At 33.5% G+C, this 26373-nt stretch overlaps 1 protein-coding gene across 1 annotated transcript; it reads right to left on the reverse strand.

Moving 5' to 3' along the window:
- Nucleotides 1-19607: 19607 nt before the first annotated feature.
- On the reverse strand, nt 19608-22089 carry LOC107430321 (uncharacterized). Its single transcript, XM_016041159.4, has one exon. It carries the CDS (start codon nt 21926-21928, stop codon nt 19631-19633), a length of 2298 nt encoding a protein of 765 aa, XP_015896645.1. The 5' UTR covers nt 21929-22089; the 3' UTR covers nt 19608-19630.
- Between the last annotated feature and the right edge of the window lie 4284 nt (nt 22090-26373).

Here is a 26373-nt window from a genome sequence, read left to right on the forward strand (position 1 = left end):
CACTATTTGAAAGTTCACTCGTTTTGATAAACAATTTTTGCAAAACCCATAATCATCTTTAAAACATAATCATTCTCATAATTCATAAGATAAGGAAATCAATATAAGAAAATATCCATAACTTCTTAAGTAAAATACAAATTTTATGAATCATAATTCATATAATATCAATTACCATATTTATATATTTTGTATTCGTAGTGTACCATATAATATATTTATGTACTATAATCATTATCATAACCTTTTGGACAACCACACCTAGCATCTTAGTACGTCATTGAGTACTGTGGGAGGGAGAAATTGTTAATACGACCTTTGGCATCCTAGAGTTATCGTAGATTGGAACCTCTCATCCAACTTTAAGAATGATACTGATCACATAAAGGATGGTCAATAAAATGAGCGTAGCCAAAATTTATCAAATCTGTAACCATGGTACAATATAGTATATAATAATCCATAAACTAGTATTCGAATCATAATCCAGTATATATAATTTATCAATATTATGCAAATTCATCATAACAAAATATTTTCACAAGCACTAGCATATATTTTTATGTAGTCATAAATCAAAAATATATTTCTACAAAACCATTCATCTTAATATGCCGAAAAAATAATTCTTTCATAATATATTATAAAATATATGATGTAAACAATTCAAGAAATAATAATAATAATATATAATCAAGTAGACAATTCCCAAAACCATTTTCGAAAATAAAATTTCACTCATAAATCACAGCTAAGGTAAGATCCCTTGCTGCAATGCCTCCAATATTAGTCTTGATACCTAAAATATTAAAGATATTTCTCTAACTCTAAAATTTAAACCAAACACATTGGCGTGTACTAATGTCCCAAAATAATTTTTGCAACTCTAAAATTACTAAAATTAGATACCAAAGGATCCAATTATACTATGTACCCTAAATATCTGAAACCCCAAAAAATGAGATTTTTAACTTGAAGACAATTTTATGAAAATGGACCTTCTATCGGACCCTATTGACGCCTAATTACACAAATCTAACTTTACTTTTATCCAAAATTGTCCAAATATAGTCCACTTTTACCTAGTATTTAACTACTTGGTTCAAAACGAAAAATCATCAAATAACATCTAAAAAAAGATTTTCTGAGAACCACAATCCAGCCGACCCAACTAATATAGTCTAGAATCCACTTTCCATAAATTATATATCAATGGAAAGGTCATGAAATGGGTAATGCAATTATGTACTTATCTTGATCCAAAAATATCTCCTATGGCCGGAAAACCTGATCAAAATTTTGGCCAAATTTTATGTTGATGGATCTTTCAAATAGTGTAGAATCTTGGCAATGGAAGGCCATAAATGAATTGAAGGTGTCCAAATTAAGGGGTAAAGGCTATGAGTTGCTTGAAATGGTTGGAAAATGACCAAACTCCGTTGAAACTCGTGTGCACCATTGTCAACTTCAAATAGCCAATGTCAGCACCTCCAATGGCAATTGGTTGTGGGATTTAGAGTGTTAGACAAGATATGGGTGGGCAAGCACTCTTTTTGGCATGTATAGGTATGAGATGGCTAGAGAAATGTTAAATGACATTGACTTGGTTCGATATCCAAGTAGGTTGAGGGGTCCAATTTTGGTCAATAGGGTCCATGAGCTTTCTGGGACTTTTTTGATATTTTTCAATTTTTTTAATAATGGACATGCTTCCCCATATATGAATATATATGGATCTAAAAAATAAATATCTAAGACTGGTTTAGATACATATAAAATACTTGAGCCCAAAACTTTGTAAAACCATAATTTTTTAACCGTAACTAAGAATTATATGTACTGTCAATTTATGAACTTATATCGATGAGCTTTATACTATAACGTATTGATCAAACCAAAATTATTTTCCAAGAAAGTCAAGTATAGGACTTACTCACAATCAAATTGGTCAAACTCAGTCAAACCTTTTAAAATCTTAAATTATAATTTATTTATCGGGATGGATCATCACAATCTACCCCCTTAAAGAAATTTCATCACAAAATTTGTAACTTAATTGTTGAAAAGGTGGGGATGCTAACTTTGCATCCAGTCCTCATGCTTCCATTTAGCCTCCTTAATTGCATGGTTCCTCTATAAGATTTTTATAAAAGGTATGGTCTTGGTATGAAGCTTTTAATCTTTACGATCCAGGATTTCTATCAGCTACCTTTTATAAGACAAGTCCTCTCTCAATTGAATCTATTGAGTTTCCAATACATGTGACGAATCCGATCTATACTTGAGAAGTATAGAAAGATGAAAAACATCATGAATTCTAGAAAGCTTCACTGTTAGCGCAAGTCTATAAGCAATTTGCCCAACTCTCTCAATGATCTCATATAGCCCAATAATACCTTGGACTCAATTTTCCACAGTTCCAAAATGCATCACCTCTTTCCAAGGTGACAGTTTCAATAATACTCTATCTCTAACACCGAACTCAAGGTCCTTACTTTTGACATCTATATAACTCTTTTATCTATCCTGAGCTGCCTTCAACCTTTCATAAATGATCCTGACTTTATCAAGTGCACATTACATGTGGTCAAGACCTATGGGCTACCAATTACCAACCCCATCCCAACATATAGGGGTCCTATAATGCCTCCCATAGAAAGCCTCATGAAGCGCTATACCAATACTCGAATGATAGATATTGTTTCAAGTGTTTGCCAAAGTTAAGTAAGACCCCCAATTCCCTTTGAACTATAGTATATAAGACCTCAACATATCCTCCAAAGTCTTTATAGTCGTCTCTGACTATCCATTTGTATGTGGGTGCAAAGCATTACTAAAGTGTAGTTTGGTACCTAAAGCTGTCAGTAACTCTCCTAAAACCTAGATATGAATCAAGTGTCCCTATCTAAAATAATAGAGAAAGGAACTCCGTACAAGCTTATGATTTTCCTATAGAGCTTGATCAAATCCTACAAAGTGTAAGTCTCACAAATTGACAAAAAGTGCATGGACTTTGTGAGTCAATCAACAATCATCCAAATACCATCTTGACCTAGCTGCCTATGAGGAAACTTGTAGAAAAAGTCCATAGTAATATGCTCCCATTTCCACATTGGAATAAATAAAAATTGCAAAAGTTTTGAAGGTTTTTGCATCACTACCTTCACTTGCTGACATACAAAACAATTGAATACATAGTCTGTAACTTCCTCATTCATCCTGGCCACCAATAATACTCTCACATGGTGCAATACATCTTGGTGCTGCCTGGATGCATGGCATAAGATAAGTTATGAGCCTCATCAAGAATCTCCCTCTTGAGTCATTCATTAGTCAGAACACAAAGTCTGGTACATATAACCAAAGCTCTATCATCTCTAACTGTGAAAGTTATAGTCAAACCATCTCCAATCTTGCCTTTCAATGACAGGACCCGTCCCGAGAATCCTCCCAGGATCTCCCAGGTGGTCCCGCCTAGTGAAGTTCCACCGGATAATCCATAGAAAATATCCAATGGAACCTCACCTTAAAACATGGACAACAAACACAAGCGATATCGATAATACCTCAATATATATAAATATAAAACCAGAATAGCATAAAAGTCCACATCCGGCCTATTATACCATAGGCTATAGCTACACACATAAATACCACGGTCTCTACTGAGTCCCATATTTAAAATCAAAACATTCTCAAAGTGTCAACGAAATCTAGGAGTACAAAAAAGTAATAAATAAGTTCAGAAGATGATGATAAATAAAGAAAGGATAGATATGGTTGTTGTCGTAGAAGGAACAAAACGATAAGCCATGTGCGATGTAGACTGCTACTAACTATCTGGGCCTAGGGGACCGAATTTAAAACAAATAAAACGTGATATAAGGGAATCTCAGTGAGTGGCATAGTATAATATAAAAATAATAATAATTTATTTCCGTAAAAATCTTTCTCTCAAGACCTCTCGTTCCGCTCCTTTGAAAAGTTTCCGGTCTAAAAATCATTTCACAAAATCCAAACTTGTATCCCGATTTAATCTCATAAAAAATTTATGCTCAAAGGTATAAATGAACGATAATTGTAATATTATAAAATGCCTCAATCAATATATAAATATTTGAGTATAAAATATAATAAACATAGTTCCACAAAATATTTATGAAAATGCAGTAATGATCACAATATTTGAAAATCAACAATGTAATCAAAGCGTATAGAATGTACCATTCGATGTACCAATTGTAAACTGCGGGATATACCCATCTCACGACCTTCAATATACGAAAGACATCATGGAAATAATAAACCGTTAGGACATACCTAGCCTCATGGTCCGTGGCAATAAATCCTATAAGCTGAACCCAACCTCACGATAACGTGGCAATAATAACCTGTGGGATAAACCAAACCTCACAGTCCATGGCAATAATATCCTGTGAGATGAACCCCACCTCACGGTATCATGGCAAAACCTAGAGCACTGTAATATAATATAATATAATACTAATCCAAAATATTGGCATTACATGGTACATCAATTTAAAATTAACCAATACAGTATCCTTAAAACAATTTTGTAAGATCATATTTTTTTTTCCCAAACGATATTGTATTATAAATCATAATGTAATATTTAAATTCCACCGTTTATTTAAATATTTCAAAATTTTCAAATCACCATTTTTACTAAAACCAGAAATACCATAGTGAAATATATTCAACATAAATCAATTTTAAGCACAAAATCATAAAATATTCGAACATGCTTAAAATCATATGATTTCCAATCTACTTTATCAACCAAATAATTTTCAAAATGATTTAAAATCTCAATTCAATTTCCAAGATGTTTACATACCACAAGTTCATTTATGAACTCATTAGAATTGGAAATCATTCAAAATATTATCAAAAGTCACATAAAATGATAACATATATGTTAAAGCAGATATTTATATATGCATAAAACCAACATTTCAATCAAATGGTATATATGTAAAATATTCAAAGAACATATATATTATACTATATACCTAAAACGTTTTAAAATGATATAACCACTCACATTACTACAGATGTTCACTTCTACTCCTCTGCAAGATTGCCTTCAAGCTCAATTTAAGTGCGTGTAATATAATAAAATATTATTTAGGCTTCAAATGACTGAACCGAGACACTTTTATGACCTAAATGTCTTAAAATAATTTATGGTACTATAAAATTACATAAATTAGACACCGAACAATCCAATTATACCGCCTACCCTTAGTATCCAGTATCCAAAATTGGAGATTTTCATCCAAGCCTAATCTTTCGAAATTGAACCTTCTAATGAGTCCTAATAATATCCAATTTCATTAATTCAACTCCGCTTTCAACCAATTTGACCAATTTTGTCCAAACACAGTCTGAAATTACCCAATAATTAACTAATTGACCCAAAAATGGAAAAATTATCAAACGACCTTCAAAATTCACAAACTTTATATCGACAAAAAGCCTAAGAGACAAGAAACTCACCAGTATGGTCACCTTGGTCCAAAAGCTCCTCTAATGGCCGAAAAACTTTGGTGAAGCTTTGTTCAAAGTCCAAGTTGATATATCTCTCAACCGGTGAGGAATCTTGGCAAATGGGAAATGGAAATGAGTTCAGACGGTCCAAAAATGGTAGAAAAGGTCTATAGGTTGGCCTGAAACGGCCGAAAAATGGCCAAACAGTTGGAAAACACCAAATGATCACCGTCGGCTTCAAACGGCCAATCCCGGCACATCCGCCAGCGGTTTGGCCTGAAATTTGGCCGCCAAGGTTGTCTCAAGGTGGGTAAGGAGGGTGGCTGGTGCGTGCATAAAGAAGGTGGCCGAAATCGGGCAAAAACGGAGATGACCTGGTTAGGTGTAAAACGGGTTCGAAACGACCTAGTTCGGGTCCGTGGGTCTGGAGAGAAATTTCTTATGTTTGGGTGACAAAATGGGTATTTGGAACTTGTTTCCTACTGTGCATGCTTTTCCACGTTTATATAAAGCCTTGAGTCACTAACAGATGAAAATCTGGGACTGGTTTGGACACTGATATAAAACTGATATTTGAAATTTTACAGAACCATAATTTTTTATCCGTAACTCAGAATTTGGCGTGCCTCTAGTCCATAAACTCATATCGAAGAGCTCTACACAATGGTATATCAGTCAAACCAAAAATCTTATCCATAGAAAAAGTTAACTTTGGCCCCACATACTGTGCACTTGGTCAAACCTAGTGAAACTTGGTCATACCTTGTCAAATTGTACAACAGGGGTATTTTGGTACGGGTTGTTACAACCTACCTTAAAGAAATTTCGTCTATGAAATTCATACCTTAGTTTTGGAAGGGGTGAGGATACTGGCTCGGCATTTGATCCTGTCGCTCTCAAGTCGCCTCCTCGACAAGGTGATTTCTCCAAAGAACCTTCACCAAAGGTATAGTCTTGTTACACAACCTTTTCTCTTCCCTTTCTAAAATCTGCACTAGCAACTCCTCATAACACAAGTCATCCCTTAATTCAATCTCCAGTGTCTCTAACAGATGATGGGTCTAAGATACACTTGGGGAGCATGGAGATGTGAAAAACATCATGAACTCGAGAAAGCTCCTCCGACAAGTCGATCATGTATGCCATTGGACCTATCCTTTCTATGATTTCATATGGTCCAATATAGTGAGGACTTAGCTTCCCTCGTTTTCCAAAACGCAGTACACCTTTCCAGGGAGAGAGCTTCAAGAATACTCGATCGCCAACCTCGAACTCGAAATCCTTCCTACGCACGTCCGCATAGCTCTTTTGCCTATCTTGTGCTGCTTTCAACCTGGCCCATATAATATTGACCTTGTCCACTATCTCCTGTACAATCTCAAGGCCTAAAAGTTTCCTTTCACTTGTCTCATTCCAACATAATGGAGTCCGATATTGTCTCCCATACAATGCCTCATAAGGTGACATCTCAATGCTCGAGTGATAGCTATTGTTGTAGTTGAACTTTGCCAAAGGTAAATACTCATTCCAATTTCCCTTGAATTGTAGTGCACATGACCTCAACATGTCCTCAAAGGTCTGAATAGTCCTCTTAGATTGTCCATCAGTCTGAGGGTGAAAAGCGGTACTCAAATTCAACTTGACACCAAGTTCATTCATTAATCTTCACCAAAATCTTGAAGTGAACCATGGATCTCTGTCAGATATAATCGATACTGGCACCCCATGCAAGCTCACTATATGATTCATAAAGAGTTCCGCTGATTTCTGAGGAGAAAACATCTCATGAATAGGTAGCAAATGTGTGGATTTGATGAGTCGATCCATTATCACCTAAATACCATCCTGTGTTTGAATATAAAATCTATTGTATTGCACTCCCATTTCCATTCTGGGATGGATAAAGGCTGTAGAAGTCCAGAAGGCTTTTATCTTTCTGCCTTCACTTGCTGGAAAATGAAACACTTGAATACATATTCAGTAACTTCTCTCTTTATCCCTGCTCACCAATAATACTCTTTCAAGATATGGTACATCTTAGTACTACCAAGGTGCATAGCATAAGCAGAACTATGGGCTTTTTCAAGTATTTGCCTTTTCAGTTCTTCATTTGCTGGAACACAGAGCCTAGAACCAATCACCGAGGCTCCATCACCTCTAATAACGAAGTTTGATTGTCCCCCTTCTTCAACTTTCTTCTTTATGCTCATTAAGTAAAGGTCTTTAAATTGGGCCTTATAAACACAATTCAAAAAGAAAATCCATCCATTAATTCAAAAAGAAGGCTTAGAACTTAATTTCTCCTCAAACCAAATACCAATGTCACAAAGTTAAAATTTAGATTATTCTTTTCGCCTCCGATTACACTCCTAGTACTTGTAATTATAAGATCCATGTTTCTCATTGATTATCCAGTTTTCTTAACCTCGACAAACATCTTTCTTTTAATCAAATTCATCAAAGTCATAAAATAAAATCTCTCATATTTATTCTAATGGAGGGCTTTAGATTGCTTATAAAGCCTAAAAAAAATCCTCAAGATTGTCAGTACCTAAGAATATGAAACCAAAAGATCAAGTCCAAGTCTTCTCATCATCTCAAATATCATTATTAAAATAACCTCAAATCCTTCCAAATTCAAATAAACTCCAAGAATACATACCTCGAGCAATACACAAATTTAAATCTTAATTCTAATATCACAACCAAGTACTAAGAACTAGTTACTAGATCCTCAAACTGTAAGAAAACATTCATCACTTTCTTATATTCTAGTTAAGCCCCAACAATCATATTCCTTAGGAGACTGATTTATCATAAAAAATATCAACCACCTCTGATCCATAAAATATCGTTGGCATAAAATCCTCAATCTCCAAGAAAACAAAATATCAAAACCAAAATCTAAAATCATCACCCCAAAAGCAGATGCCACAAAACCAACTGAAATTTACAGCTTAGCTCTCAATAAATTGTTCCACATTAGATCATCAAATACATCAACCAAACTTTTTCTGTACCAGATTTTGATATTAAGATCTTAATTTCCATGCAACAAAGATAACTACTCTCAAACATCTGACAAGGTCAAAACAATCCTCCTATGGATGTGGAACTTTTAAGGTAACATCCCAAAAGAATTGGAGTCATCCTGACTTGTGCAATATATTCACGTAAAACAAAAGAGCGTGTGGTCCTTAAGCCAATAAAATATGTCTGTCACTACCAAGCATAGATAATGTATCTGTCACAACATTAGGGCGATTTGTGCCTTTTAACTGATTATAGCATATACCTTACCTTTAGTAAGTAGTACTCCTCTTTGACCTCGCCTCTAGCTGTGGATGAAGACCATTGTCTAGTGTTAGTAGAACCTCCTGAAGTCTGGCCTGTTTATGTATCATGTACCTTGTACCCATCAGTCAGTTGAAATTGTGCACTCGACCTTAAAGCTTTGGCATGGTTATGTCCTCGATAGAGGCAATCCTTTTTAAGGTATTCCAACTGCCTATAATGAAAATATGATCCATTTCACTCGCTAATGTTATTCACTGTCCACTATCTCAAACTCAGAGTGGGTGTCTCAACTTTAACCTCTTAATCTTAACAAAGGTTGGAGGACAAAACTAGGTGTGAAATGCAGTCTTGAACTATGTCCAAGTGTGACGTCTCATAGTCCTTTCATACATTCACCAGTTCCTTACGTTTCCCTAGCATAAAACTAGCTAAGGTGATCTTGTCCTTGTTCGAACATTGCATAGGATCTGTGGAGCCATTACAACCCACTGCTCCAAGTTTACGAGCCTAATTAATAGAAACCTAGTAAACCTACTCCTCTCAAGTGATCGAGCCAGGCGCTTGACAAGATGCTCCTCATAAGTGAACGCATCTGTACTTCCAGTTGTAATATGCTGGCAACCACGTCTATCTCCTTGCAACATCAAGGAAAAGTTCTATATGATAAAATTGGTCAAAATATAATTAACACTAACAAAATGGTAGGTAAGGATTGCAAAACACAGGATAAGTCGCACAGCAATGCATAACCTCAAGGAATTTAGAACCTAAAGCTCTGATACCAAGCTGACAGGACCCTCCCCGAGAACCCTCCCAGGATCTCCCGGGTGGTCCTGCCTAGTGAAGTTCCACCGGATAATCCATATAGAATATCCAATGAAACTTCACCTTAAAAAGTGGACAACGAACACAAGCTATATCAATAATACCTCAATATATATAAATATAAAACCACAACAGCATAAAAGTCCATATCCGACCTATTATACCACAGGCCATAACTACATACATAAATATCATGGTCTCTACTGAGTCCCATATTTAAAATCAGAGCATTCTAAAAGTGTCAACAAATTCTAGGAGTACAAATAAATAATAAATAAGTCCAGAAAATAATGATAAATAAAGAAAGGATAGATATAGCTCCTGTCATGGAAGGAACAAAACGATAAGTCATGCGCGAAGTATACTGGTACTACCTGCTTGGGCCTAGGGAAACAAATTTAAAACAAATAAAACGTGAGCTAAGGGAGTCTCAGTGAGTGGTATAGTATAATATAAAAAAAAAAAATTTATTTCCGTAAAAATACTTCTCTCAACACCTCTTGTTCCGCTCTTTTGAAAAGTTCCCCGTCTAAAAATTATTTCACAAAACCCAAACTTGTATCCCAATTTAATCTCATAAAAAATTTATGCTCAAAGGTATAAATAAACGATCATTACAATATTATAAATATCTCAATCAAAATATAAATATTTGAGCACAAAATATAATAAACACAGTTCCACAAAATATTTATGAAAATATAGTACTGATCACAATATTTAAAAATCAACAATGTACTCAAAGCGTATAGAATTACCATTCAATGTACCAACTGAAACCGTGGGATATACCCACCTCGCGACCCTCAATATATGAAAGGCATCGTGGGTATAATAAATTGTCGGGACATACCCAACCTTACGGTTTGTGGCAATAAATATCCTGCGGGCTAAACCCAACCTCACGGTATCATGGCAATAATAACCTATGGGATAAACCCAACCTCACGGTCCTTGGCAATAATATTCTGTGTGCTGGACCCAACCTCACGATACCATGGCAATAATAACCTGTGGGATAAACCCAAGCTCATGGTCCATGGCAATAATATCCTATGGGCTGAACCCAACCTCACAATACCGTGGCAAAAACCAGCGCGCTGTAATATAATATAATACTGATCCAAGATATTAGCACTACATGGTACATCAATTTAAAATTAAGCAATATAGTATCCTTAAAACAATCTTGTAAGATCATATATACTTTTCTCAAACAATACTGTATCATAAATCATAATTTAATATTTAAATTCCACCGTTTATTTAAATATTTCAAAATTTTCAAATCACCATTTTTACTAAAACCAGAAATACCATAGTGAAATATATTCAACATAAATCAATTTTAAGCACAAAATCATAAAATATTCGAACATGCTTAAAATCATATGATTTCTAATCTGCTTTCTCAACCAAATAATTTTCAAAATGATTTGAAACCTCAATTCAATTTCCAAGATGTTTACATACCACAAGTTTATTTATGAACTCATTAGAATTGGAAATCATTCAAAATATTGTCAAAAGTCACATAAAACGATAACACATATGTTAAAGCAGATATTTATATATGCATAAAACCAACATTTCAATCAAATGGTATATACGTAAAATATTCAAAGAACATATACATTATACTGTATACCCAAAATATTTTAAAATGATATAACCACTCATAGTACTACAGATGCTCACTCCTACTTCTCTATAGGATCGCTTCCAATCTCAAATTGAGTGCTTGTAATATAATAAAATATTTTTTAGGCTCCAAATAACTAAACTGAGACACTTGTATGACCCAAATATCTTAAAATAATTTAGGTACTATAAAATTACATAAATTAGATACCGAATAGTCCAATTATATCGCGTACCCCTAGGAGCCGGTACCCAAAATTGAAGATTTTCACCCAAAGCCTAATCTTTCAAAATTGAACCTCCTAATGGGTCCTAATAATATCTAATTTTATTAATTCAACTCCAATTTCAACCAATTTGATCAATTTTGTCTAAACACAGTCCGAAATTATCCAATAATTAACTAATTGATCCAAAAATAGGAACATTATCAAACAACCTCCAAAATTCACAAAATTTATATTGACGGAAAGCCCAAGAGACAAGAAACTCACCAGTATGCTCACCTTGGTCCAAAAGTTCCTCCAGTGGCCCAAAAACTTGGGTGAAGCTTCGGTCGAAGTCCAAATTGATGTATCTCTCAAACAGTGAGGAATCTTGGAAAATGGACCATGAAAATGAATTTATAGGGTCCAAAAATGGTAGGAAAGGTCTATGCATTGGCCTGAAATGACCGAAAAATGGCCAAACGGTCGCCGCCAGCTTGAAACGGCCGATCCCGCGCGTCCACTGGCAGTTTGGCTTGAAATTTGGACGCCGAGGTCATCTCAAGGTGGGTAAGGAGGGTTTCTGGTGCGTGTATAAGGAAAGTGGCCGGAATCAGGCAAAACAACAATGACCCGGTTAGGCGTAAAACAAGTTCGAAATGACCCAGTTCGGGTCTGTGGGTCTAGAGAGAAATTTCTTGGGTTTAGGTGACAAAATGGGTATTTTGGAACTTGTTTCCTACTGGGCATGCTTTCTCACATTTATATAAAGCCTTGGGTCACTAACAGATGAAAATTTAGGACTAGTTTGGACATTGATATAAAACTGATATTTGAAATTTTACAAAACCATAACTTTTTATCCGTAACTCAGAATTTGGCGTGCCGCCAGTCTATGAACTCATATTGAAGAGCTCTACAAAATGGTATATCAATCAAACGAAAAATCTTATCCATAGAAAAAGTCAACTTTGACCCCACATACAGTTCACTTGGTCAAACTTGATCAAACCTGATCAAACTTAGTCAAACCTTGTCAAATTGTACAACAAGGGTATTTTGGTACCCGTTATTACACTTAACTTCATAAAAAAGGAATCATGAAGTTAGGCACCATGAACACGATCAACATGTATGGGTTGAACTTGAAACATGCCAAAAAGCATGGGTTGAACTTGAAAACATGCCAAAAAGCCCCTTATAGTTTCATCCTCAACAAAATTCCTAAGTTCTATAACTCTACCATAAAAAAAGCTGCACCGTTTACACGTATGCCGAAGAACTTGTAGATTTTCTACTTAAAGCATCGACTACTATATTTACCCTACCAAGATGGTAGTCAATAGTGTAATCATAATCCTTAAGCATCTCCATTTATTTATTTATTTATTTTTATTTAAGTTCAACTTTTTCTTTGTAAGTAGCTCTATACAAGTCATGTCTTTACATCTTTAAGGTAAACATTACTACTACAAGCTCCAAGGCATGAGTAGGATAGCTCAACTTGTGCTTCTTCAACTAGCTAGAAGCATAGTAATATCTTTTATTCTACATAAATACACATCCCAAGCCCTAGTGAGAAGTGTCATTGTAAACCTCAAGCCCATTGTTGCCATCTATTAAAGTCTAGTTAAGCATAGAAATTAACTATTTCTTTAACTCTTGGAAACTCTACTCATACCCGTTAGTCCATACAAACTTAACTCCATTTTTAGTCAGATAATGAAATGGTCCTGCTATCTTAGAGAACTCTGCAATGAACTTACAGTAATTCCCCACTAAACCAAGGAAGCTTTACACTTCAATCACTGTAATAAGCTACTCCCAATTCAACATTGCTTCCACCTTTTGAAGATCCATATAAATGTCATAAGTAGAAACTACATGCCCAAAGAAACCCATCCTATCTAACAAAACTCAAGCTTACTAAACTTAGCATATAATGATTCTCCCTTAAGGTTTGCAACACCAACCTCAGATACTCTTTATACTCTTCATCACTCCAATAATACACCAAGATATCCAAGAATAGGCAAGAAAAAACCTATTGATGAGGTCCATGAACGCTATAGGAGTATTAGCCAAACCAAAGGATATTTACTAAGAACTCCTAATGTTCATATTGGGTCCTAAAAACAATCTTAAGAATACCAAATTCCTTAACCCTCAATTGAAGATATTGTAACCTCAAGTCTATTTTGGAAAATACTTTAGCATTGTAGTTGATAAAAAAAATCATCAATACATGGTAAAGGACACCAATTTTACACAGTAACCTTATTTAATCACCTATAGTCAATACACAACCACATAGTGTCATCCTTCTTATTCATAAACAGAACTTGTGTGCCTTAAGAAGAAATATTCGGTCTCATAAATTCCATATCCATTAACTATTGCAATTGAGTTTTCAACTCTTTCCACTTAGCTAAGGCTATCCTATATGGTGATAATGAGATGGAGCAGCATTAAGAACCAGATCAATCGCAAAGTCTATCTCTCTCTTCGGAGGCAACCTAGGGAGATCTTTAAGAAACCACATTTGAAAAGTCTTGCACTTCATGAATATCCTTAAGCCTCAACTAACTAGCTCGAGTATGAATGTTGTGTGTTAAAAACCCTTACACCCTTTTCGAAGCAAACAGTAGGCAGTAATAACAAAAATCAAGCTTGAAGCAGGAATCCTCCGCTCCCTATGAAGTATAATATCAAATAACCCTAGTCGCCTAAAGGTGACTTCTTTACTAAAACAATCTACAGAAACATGATTGGCTACAAGCCAATCGATCCACAAAATAATATCCAACCCTTAAAACTTTAACAAATCTGCCTTCATCTCCCAATTGCCATTTGTAATCACACAACCTTTCCATACCTAAGTTGGCCATAAGGACTCCTATAAGTGTGGAGACCTCTTTGATCGAATATAAAAGGTATAAGTTCTCTATCCACCCATGCTACTAGATTATATGATATAAAAGAATGTGTATCTCCAAGATCAATAAGAATATAAGAATCAACTCTAAAAATTGATATCATACGTGTAACCACATGATGTATGGTTAGCACTTCTTGCTTCATCATCGAAAAGACTCTCCCTCTGGTCGGTGGTCATCCCCATTGACCACTACTTAAACCTCTAAGTGTTGCTAGTGCTTTACTATCAATAGAAGTAGCATAAACCTATCATACTTGAGCACCTTACCTGTCAACACCACTAGCCTGTGATTGTGAGCAGGTAGAACCAATATGTTGATAGGATCTAGTATGCTGATAAGATTCAATCTGTTAGTAAGGATAATTAGACCTAGAAGCTCTCATACCACCTCCAAATTGAAGATAACATTCCTTTTTAAAATGACCATGCTATTCAAAGTGGAAACACCCCTCACTACTTTAGCACACCCCTAAATGGAATTATCTATAAATGCTACAAAAAGTATGAGGTGGCCCACCTAATTGGCCTCCTTAATAACTATTGTACTGTCTAAAATGGTGAAATCCATTGTTGCTACCAATAGACTGCTGATTGGTACCATGACTATGAGTACCTTCAAGAAATCCACTACCAATGGCACTGTGTTTGCTTCATCTAAATGCATCTCTTCTAGATTTTTCATAGTTGAAACTGCCTCTATTGGACAACCCCTTACTAAGAGTGCTCAAAGATGTATCCTCCTAAGTTCATCGTGAAGGCCTATGCATCTTCATCTATGCCTTAAACTGTAAGGCTACCTCCTACAGATCCTGATAGATAGTATGATAGGCTCCTAAGATGCCTATACCAATGTGCTCACTCAACTCATTTAAGAACCTCTGCTTCTTCACAGTGTCATCAAGAATCATAAAAAGGCCAAATTATGATAGCTCCTTAAATTAAATCATCTCTCACATTCCAAGCTCTTAGATTTGTTGTAGCCTAAATGACAAAACTTCATATCAAAAGCCTCCTTAAACTGTTTCCACGTGTAATCTCATACTGCTCACTCACTAGTCCAACAAGTACAAGGTATCATCTTCCACAAGAAACTAGTGATCCTAACCTTATCCTCATCAAGACATTGCAAGCCTTCTCTAGAATCTTTTCAACAATAGTTAACCACACCAATGCTGTTAATGGATCATAGTGCCCTCCAATGTCATTATACCTAACTCCCTAGCCTATTTTACTGTGGGGCCCATGAGGGTTAGTATGCATAACCCTTGCCACAGCCTTGGCCAATCACTCTATAAGCTCAACCCATAAGGTGGTCTCACTCACACCCTCTATTAGCACCTATTGATGTATAGATTTACCATGTATAGAATGCATATTCAAATCTAAATATAAATAACAAATTCAACTTAATATGATTTTCAACCCAATAAAATAAAGGAATGAGACAATGTCTTGCAAGTAAAAACAATATTGAAAGGCAACGATGCACATAATAGTAAGGGTCAACAAAAATAAAAAAAAAAAACAAAAAAAAAACTAATGCTCTGATATCAAATTGACAGGAACACTCCCAGGGTCCTTTTTGAACATCCAAAATGATCTTGTTTAGGGAAACCCCACTAAATTAGTACCGAAAATTCAAAGGGATCTCTTAATAATTTGGATATAACATAATAGTATAAGTAGAATAACATAAATGCTTTTAATAGAATTTCCATAAATTGTATCATAATCATCAAGGGTCTAATTCAAAATCCAAAAGGAAGAAGAATAAAAACAAAAGCATAAATATTAAGTCAATGCAGAAAAGCATACTAAAGAAAATATATGAGTTCAAAGATAAATAAAGCAACAAAAATAGTAAATCCTATAAAAGTGTAGAAAAGGAAAAGTATATCAGTAGTAGAAATACAACGAAGATGAAGATGCGAAAATGATGAAATATGCGAAGATAATGATGAAGAATGCTCAGATATAATATACACCAATTGTCATCTGAGACTCAAGGGAATAGCTTAAAAATATAAAACTATGAGACAAACTAAGTGAATACATAAGTAAAATATTATGAAAATAAGTCTTATTTAAGAAAAATATTTTCTCTCAAGACCTCACTTTTATTCTTTGAAAATTCTACTATTTTGAAACAATTTTTAGAAAACCCATAAGTATCCTTAAGAAATTAAAATTAATATACGAAAGTATTCATAACTTCATAAGTAAAGTAACAATTTCATGGATCATAATTCATATAATATTAATAACCATATTTATATATGTTGTATCCTTAGCATACCATATAACATCTTTGTATACCATAATCATTACCATAACATTTTGCACGAGCACACCTAACATCCTAGTGCATCATCGACTATTAGGGGAGAGGACAACTATCATTATGACCATTGACATTCAAGATGCATCGCAGACTAAGACCTCCCATCCAATCTCAAGAATCATGTGATCAAAAAAAGGATGGTCAACAAAATGTGCATAACCAAAATCCATCAAATGCATAACCATGGTATAGTATGGTACACAATAATCTGCAAGCCATGATTTAAATCATAATCCAATACATATGATTTATCAATATTATGCATATTCATCATAATAAAATATTTTCACAAATACCAACATATATTTCTATATAGTTATACACTAAAATATTTTTGTGCCAAACAATTCACCTTAATATATCAAAAAAGTAAATGACTTAGATAATTCTTTCATAGTATATTGTAAATCATATGCCTTAAAAAATTCATGTAATAATAGTAAAGTAATATATAATCAAGTAGACAATTCCCAAAATCATTTTAAAACTAAAAGTTCACTCACAAATCATATCTCAAGCTAGATTCTCTGGTGGATCGCTTCCAATATCAGTCCTGATATCTAAAATAATAATAAAATATTTTTCAAACTCTAAAACTTAAATTAAAGATATTAGTGCATACCAATGTCCCAAAATAACTATTACAACTCTAAAATTACTAAAATTTGATACTGAATTGTCCAATTTTATTGCAAGTCTTAAATACCAAATATCTAAAATTGGGTATTGTATCCAAAGACTAATTTTATGAAGTTAAACCTTCTATTGGGTCTTATTAACACCAAATTACAAAAGTCTAGCTTCAATTTTTGTCTACAATTGTCCAAACACATTTCAATTTTATCTTATATTAAATTAATTTATCCAAAAATAGAAAGATTATCAAACTATGTCCAAAATTTACAAATTACATATCAACAAAAAGCTCATGAGATGGGTAATGCAGTAGTGTACTCATTTTGGTCCAAAATGTCATAGGAGGCCAGAATACCTTCTTAAAGTTTCTGTCAAATTTGATCCTGATGGATCTCTCATATGGTGAGGAATCTTGACAAAAGGAAATTAGAAATTGATTCGGAGGATCCTCATTAAGGGTTAAGGGCTATGGTTTGGCTTGAAATGACTGGAAAATGGTTCAAATTCGGCAAAACTCATGAACTGTAGTGCTAGCTTCAAATGACCAATCTTGGCTAATCATACGGTGGTTGACCATGGGATTTTAGGGGTTAGCCAAAATTTGGGTGGGCAAGCTCCTTGTTTGGCACGTGTAGGTCGAAAATGGCCGGAAAAACATTAAACGATATTGACTCGGTTGGTATCCAAAATGGTCGAAAGGTCCAATTCGAGTCCGTCAAGTTTACAAGGATTGTGGGAGTTTGTCATATTTTTCAATTTCTTTAGTCATGGGCATGCTTCTCCATGTATATGGATCCACTAAGAGGCAAAAATCTAAGATTGGTTTGGACACAGATAAAATACTTAAGTCTAAAATTTTTCAAAAACATTATTTTTGAGCTGTAATTCAGATTTAGGTGTATATTTAATTTATGAACTCGTGTTAACAAACTCTACACTAGTATATTGATCGAGCCAAAAAATTCTTTATCAAAGAAAAATCCAACTTAGAGCCCCTTCATAGTTTAATTGGTCAAACACGATTATATCATTTGAAATCTTATATTCTAATTTATTTATCAAGACGGATCATCACAATTATACATGTATATAATACTATATTGATAATATTAAATAAGTATTATATTGTTAAAATTTTATAGGTAAATATTATAATTATATTATATAATTATGATTAGATATAAATAAAAATATATGTAGATAAGTGGATAAAAATATTAAAAGAAAAATAAAAATAATAGAAAAAAAATAAAAATAAAAATTCAAAACCTTACGTGCACGTGGGGTGGAAGAAATAGGCTATGGATACAGGGAGAGCACACATTCTTATCTATGAGAATAAATAAGTAAATGGATTAAATAAAAAAGTTGTACGAGAAAGAAAAATATGATGGGGTCATGTGGCCCTCAGGCCAACATGGATCCGCTCCTGAAGGAGCTTATGGATGCCATGAAGTGTTCTGGTAACGATATTTTCGTGGATTTTTGAAGCAATTCTCTTGGACATTCAGGAGTTTTTTCATCAAATTGAGTTTTGGGAGGTGAATTCTGTTTCGAGAGATGTAAATAAGCTGCTGATTGGATAGCCAAAGCAGCTAGAAATGGAATTCTATTGGCTGGTGGAACCTAATTTATCTTTGAATTTCATGTCAATTGTTTACAGTGATTTGGTTTAATAAATAAATATTTCTTTCTTCCAAAAAAGTATATGTATATACACACGAATCATTATGCCTACCAGGGCTTCTTCTCCTTCTATTAATTAAAATATTGAGGGACTGTATAAATTATTTCGTACATGTAAATCAGCGACGAATTCACTGTTTTTGCAGATAAGTAATGTTTTTGAATTTGAATCCCCATATAATAATAATAATAATATTTGATAATTGTCTTTTTCTTGTTAATAGAATTGTTAATTTATTGATGGTAAATATAAGTCATTAAAAGTCTTCAGCACATATTTTAATGGAATTATGGAGAAGGATTAATACAAATTTAATTTAGACAAATTAGGATGGAAGTATTAGATTCACAACTTTGACTTGTGAGATATCAAACGCATCAAAAAATGTTGCCTAAATTCCATGACTCATTAACAATGAAAAACCAAAACAATTTTTTTTTTTTTTTTTTTTTAAATACCGATTCATTTATAAGTGCAAAAGGAGGAAAAAGAAAAAAAAGAAAAAAAAATGAAAAATGAAAAAAAAAAAAAAAAAAGAACTCTCTCAGCTATTTTCCCACAATCAGTTTGGCTCTAGCATGCCCTTCATTAATCTGGAACTGATCTACAAGACCAAAATGAGCCATCAGTAACCAAACAAAAGTAATAAGCTCTCCTCCTTTACTAACTTGTTGGGCATGTGTTTCTGGTCTGCAATGTGAAGCAGCATAACACAACATTTCCACCCAAACAGCACTCATTATCTTCCACTTTTCCTCGCTAATCTCATTCAGTTGCTTGGCCAAAATACACGCATCGAAAAGCACAGATTTGCTTCTATCCCCTTTCACCGTCACAGGTTTAACCTCCGTATTCACATTCATTATGCTACTGCAGGCCTTCTTTTCGTCTCCCGGTCCCAATTCCATTCTGGTGAAGAATTTTTTCGCCTCAGCGCAGGTGTCCCGGTACCTTATTTGCCCGATACCCGCCACAGCCGACATCATAGTAGGTTGAAAAACCAGAAGATATATCATGTACTCTGATAGGATCTTACTGAATTCTCGATCATCATTGGGTTTTAGACTTTCTTCTACCGACTGGGAATTATAGCAGAGCTCGGTGGCAATGTGCCATAGTAAAAGGCTCTCATCATAGGTCACTTCGTCATCAGTAACATACGGAATCAACTTAGAAACATCACCTTCCCATACACGTTCCTTCAGAACATATTCACCTCTAGCAGAGCATATATGGCTGAGAATTTCTTCATCCTCAGCATCTGACAACTTCGATTCCATTTCGTTGAAGATATAGCGCCATAGCTTTAGATTCAATTTGCGGTGCGTCACGTGATTGATCTCATCTAAAAAGTCTTTGGCTCCCAACTTTTCGATGATTTTGTCCCAACCGCGACCGGAAAGCTGAAGTGCTTTTCGAAACCAAAGGTGTACTTGGTAAATGTTATCAACTTCATGAATCGGTTTAGGAAGATTGTGGAGACAATATGTTACCAGATTGGAGGCCGAGACGGACTGAGACCATCGGCGAAACAGCCATGGTGTGGATAACACCATATAGTCCTTGAGGGGATTGATTTTCTCCACTTTTTTCGATTTGCAAAGGCAGCAAAAGCACCGTTTTAGAAGTGATAACAAACCTCCTTGACTACTACCATCATCCGAGCTACTCTTAGAGGGAACTACTTTAGACCATTTGGGATTCTTCCACTCGAGGAACTTTCGGAGGGGACGAATCCAGATCGAATTGCTTTTCTTGGACTTGGCATCAAGACCAATAACAGTCCAATCGGAGAAAAAGACCATAAACATGGCTATTGCATCCAGAGCTATGGCACCCCCCAACAAAATATAAGTCAATATAACATCGACGCTCTCGAAACCATCCTTGTCAACAGAAATGAAGACACCAAGCCCAGCTGCGGTTGAACCGAAGGAAAGGAACCGGAAAAGATGCCCCCATTTACTGTGAACCACAATGACCTTGGTATACAGAGCTTCATAGAGGAAGTTAAGCTCAACCTCTATAATCCTCAAAGCATCTTCAGCACTCAACTTGCTGAACAATTCACGGCTTTGATTGCGTTCGAGGAAGCTTAAAATGATATCCACAATTAATCCTTTGAAGATTTTGTAGTACTGATAAGCGTGATCCACCACCTCAATTTGATCCATCTCCTTGTCATTTTTCTTAACAGAATTGGAGAGCTTGAATTCTTTCCGGGGCTCGGCGGTCATATGGATTATGGTTGGCAGTCTCGCGTCTTTCTTCGAAGAGTATTCCTCCATGAGTTTTGCATAGTTTGGACCCGGATCTGGCTCTGTGAGCATGGATTCTCTGAAACTACTCAAGCTTGCAAGATACAAAGCTCTTGTTCTTTCAGCATATTTGGTAATACCAGCCAAGAACAAAAGCACTGTCGGGATCCAAATATTGTTCCCCGGAACTGTTTGAATGAAGACGTAGAGAGTAGCACAGACCTGAGCAATCAGACCAAGTAAGTGCCTGAGCCAGAGCTCGTTATCTTCGAGAGCAAACGCAGTTATGGTGTCGGGACCGCCGAGGTGAAGAAGAAGAAATGGTGCCCAAAAGGCAAGAAGATAATTGTTTTTACCATTGCCGTTGCCTTGGTTGCTTGAAATGTGGCCGACCCCGAAGTTAGCTGCCCAGTCGGCGAGCAAGTAACCGGACCAGATCAAGAACATAACAAATTTGTTGCCGGTGCGTTTTCTGAGAGGGGAAGCTAATATTAGAAAGGCCTGCATCGTGAGACTGAAGAGAATGATAGTTCTGATATTCCATTTCTCCCATAGCCTCTTCACACTGGTGGGGATCGGATTCACCATCTTTGTTTTGTCTCTCTTTTAACTTTTGGTGATTCAAAGAAGCAAAAGATGGATAATTTGAACTTTGCAGCTTAAATTCTGCATCATTTTTTTTTTTTTTAAAGATTCTTCTGACTTTTTGCAAAATAAAGCATAGGAAGCAGAGCACTCATGAAACACAGGTTTAAAAAAAAAAAAAAAAAAAAATTGATTGCTCAAAATTTGCCAGTAAATTTACTTTTCTGGGTCAACCTTTTAGTTCGGGTCATCTAAAATTGCTATGGTGGACTGGAAGGCAATAATTAATGAAAGTTTGTCTTCACCTCAATTCCCACTTGATAACAGTTTAGTAAACATTGTTATTTATTTATTTATTTTTAATTTTTTTAGCTCCGTGCCTGATCGACTGGTGGGTTGGGGTTAGCTTTTCGTTGTCATTTGCACTGTCACAAAAAGATAGTCTCTTTTTTTTTTTTTTTTTGGAGTTTTGGATACTGTTGGCCTCCTAAATTTTAATTTTTAACATATTTGCAATTTGTAATATGTATTTTATGTGTAGCATTTATATCTTTTCAATTTGTAATTTTTTAACAGCAATATTCTCAAATTAGATGGTGATAAACCTATAAAAAAAATCTGCTTGGATGTATTAATGTATAAAAACTATAAATTCATAAGGCTTTAATGCTAAACATGAAATTTAAAATGCAACTTACAAATATGCTCAAATTTTAAAGGACAACGATATCAAAAATCCAATCTTTTATTTTAACTTTAATTTTACTTTATTGGCCAACTAATGCCACTTGTTTGTCTTATTAGAAGTTTTACTAGGACACAGTTGCACATGAATATCTTGATAATCAATACCCCTTGGCGGCATATTTGTTGTCTGGGAAAGTTATTTTTTTCTTTTTCGTATAGGAGAGATTAGTGTGATTATCTTTGTATATCCATATTTTAACTGCAAGTTGAAATTTTTTAATTGTATAAGTTTTAAGTTAAAAATTCTGTCATTATCAACAATTTCTCTCATTTTTTGTTCATTTATTTAATTTTTTTCTTTTCGTCTCTTTTGAGAATATTTTAATTGGTTGTTCACATGGATGGAACAAGAAAAGAAAAGGTCTCAGCATTAAATGGACAAGCTGGCCTAGAAGAATAAAACAAAGTTAAGATGCTTTTAGTATTTCTCCCCAAAAAAAAAAAAAAAAAAAAAAACGATGCTTTAACAGCTACAAATAAAGAACCATTGCCATAGTCCATAATACTATACTTTTTCCGTTGAAAAAAAAAAAAAAGGAAAAACAAAACTTTATTTATTTATTTATTTATTATTATTATTATTATTTTGCACTTCTTAAACTAATTTAACTTGAAATCAAATAATGGATCTTCACTATGTATGAAATAATTTAATGTGTTGACCTTATAATTAAATAAGAGTCTTAATATTGTGACTAATTCTAATAAAATATATACTATCATGACCAGTTGCGGCCCAGAATTTTAAAAGGGCACCATGATATAATATTATTCAGTTGTTCTCTAATTTATTGATAGAAAATATACAAACATATATAAAATGCAATTTTTTTGTGTAATATTAACTGCATAGAATTAAATATTTTTGTTTTTTTCTAATTTTTTTTATGAAAATTTGATTTTAATAGTTAAGCAAACGTATTTTGGCATCTATAATAAATATATTAGAAATTAATTTAAAATAAATAAATATATTACTTGAGGTAAAAGAAGAAAAAAAATCCAACTTAATGATTCATAGACAGAATCAATGATAGCTAGATAGAAAAAATATAGATGAACAAGATATCTTTTTTTTTTTATAGGGTATCAAAGAAAATAAATGGAAAAGTATAGAAAATAAAATTAGAAAATGAATCCATAATCACAATTAAAAGAATCAAATCCTTTACAAATTAATATATATTGTAGTTAAGTACATCAAAAAGATATTATAATGCTAAAACTTGATTGTTAAAATTATAGATACATTAAGAGATTATGATTATAAGTAAGTGATAGAAATATTAGAAACGAGAAAAAATGGGAAATGTTGATTAAAAAAAAAAAAAGGAAAACGGGAATAGATCCTGATAATGATCCTATTTATTTATTTTTTTTAAAATATATTTTTGAGACTAAGCACATTTAATTAAATGTTTGTTAAGTCACACTTTTAAAGCATCTTTAATGGGAGTAATGATTGCCTCTCTGACGCATAAAAGATGAAAGAACTTGCTTTCCATGCACTTTGAATCTTATAAACATTAAATTTAAAAATCAATTTTCAAAGCTTTACATAAAATTTAAATTAATTAGAAGCATCATTTTTTTACATGCTAAATCTCTTTTGTTATAATAAAAATGTAAACAACTATTTAAATAAATACTTTCAATGAAAATGTAGATTATATGTCATGGAAGACGAAAAACCTAGCTGGCTATTTGATTTGGATATCTACTTAATTAACAATAAACTTAAAAATCATTTCTAATAAATCTATTTAAAACACAATAAATATTAATGTGTCTATCTAGCTTTCCTTTTAAAAAACTATTATATTTTTAATAAAGATTAATTTTAATTTATTTTTAAATTTTTGATGAGGCACATTTTTCTTCTCTTTGCACCAAAGATCTTACCATTTCAGAAAGAACAAGAATTCCATCTCTTTTCCATTTCTATTCAAAAGTTCTTATGTGTTTTCATACACCTTCGAGATTTCTAAAAATATAGAAATTCTTTTTTTTAGAAACGCATTCAAAATTCATTATTACAAAAAGGATAATGGTAACCCCATTATTAACTATTTTATTTATTAATTTCATAGTAATAAAGATACATGTAACAAACCTTCTTTTGAAAGTAGAGAGCTACACTCACATTATCTATTTCTGTTTTGTCACGTTAGTTTGACAAAATCATTAAATAATTTCATTGAAACGTAATTATTATTATTATTATTATAGGTTAACTCATTTTACTACCCTTTGGTTTCAAAATTGCTCAATTTAAGCCCTTTGTTTTAAAATGCACCTCATTAAGCCTCAATATTGGATTTCTTGCATATTGGTCCAATTGGTTTAGGAGAGCTAGATTTAGAAATTAATATGCAAGAAATTCAAAATTGAGGGCTTAATATGAAGGATTTGAAACTAAAAATAGTAAAATATAATTAACCCTTTTTTGAAATGTTGTCTATATTTCTCATGTAGCAAAAAATTTAAGTAATCCACAATCTAACAATGTGTCTATCTATATTTTTTAGGTTGCATACTAATTTTTAGCAATCTGTATGCCTAGTGGAATTGCTCTAACACTGCCACAAAATGAAAAACAAATATATATATATATATATATAGTAATTTTACGATGCGAACCACATAAAAGCCAATGTTTTCTGAAAAAAAAAAAAAAAAAACAAACAAACAAAACGGTAACTTTGTTGTGCATGCTGAATACACATATAAAACAAATCTGATTTTTTTTTTTTTAAAAACATCTATTTTTTATACGGTCTACATGCTGATGGCCGCACCATAGAATATTTTTATCTATATATATATATATATATATATTTATATCTATCTTAATTCCAGCTAATTTGATTAAATAATAAAAAGAATGCTCCACAGCCGTAAACCTAATTATTATGATAGAGTGAAAAACTCTGGTGGACATTGATGGTTTTTAACATCTCTCTTTAATTTTTCCACCGTTAATAAACTCCTTTGCAGCGGCAGAGATCATAAATTCCAGTAAAGGCAATTACAGTTGAATAGATATTCGGGGGGAAAAAAAAAAAAGTTAGAAAAGGAAATCGTGTAAAACAATACTGCGATTGAATATAGAAATCTTTAATTTCCAAAAATCATGGGAATCCCAACGACAAAGAGGCATGGCCCTCATTTTCACTTATAGATGCAAATTATTATGGAGCTCTAACACAACCATTATATCCAACACTGCGAAAAAACAGAAGAGCACCGGTGATGGGCTTTTAAGCCATGATGATATGTTTATATGAAAAACTATTTTTAGCTACAATAGTAGTTTGTTACAATAATCAGCTTTAGCTACAAAAGTAGTTCTAATTAAAAGTGCTAATGGTCATAACATGCTGTGGTTAAAATCTTTTGCAACAGATATTGACCAAAAAATAATAACAGCTCTTTTTGTAAATAAAAATATTTAGCCACAAGATAGAGTTTTAGCAACAGCTTTGACTGTGGCTAATACCCTTTTTTGTTTTGAGGCATTACATAATTTGTGTGGCTAATATCCACTTTTTGCAAAAAAGCTAATACACACAAATTATACAAAAAAGAAAACAGATTTTAAATTTATGAAATTTCATCAATTATACCATACAGATTGCATAAGTTCTACTCGGCGACCATAATTAGAAAATTCTTTATTTTTTTCGACTGATTATCAGACT

The sequence above is a fragment of the Ziziphus jujuba genome, chromosome 6 (assembly GCF_031755915.1).
Source record: "Ziziphus jujuba cultivar Dongzao chromosome 6, ASM3175591v1".
NCBI classification, from domain to species: Eukaryota; Viridiplantae; Streptophyta; class Magnoliopsida; order Rosales; family Rhamnaceae; genus Ziziphus; species Ziziphus jujuba.

Coding starts and splice junctions, on each gene's coding strand:
- LOC107430321 (XM_016041159.4), bottom strand. CDS start 21,928: ATGGTGAATCCGATCCCCACCAGTGTGAAGAGGCTATGGGAGAAATGG.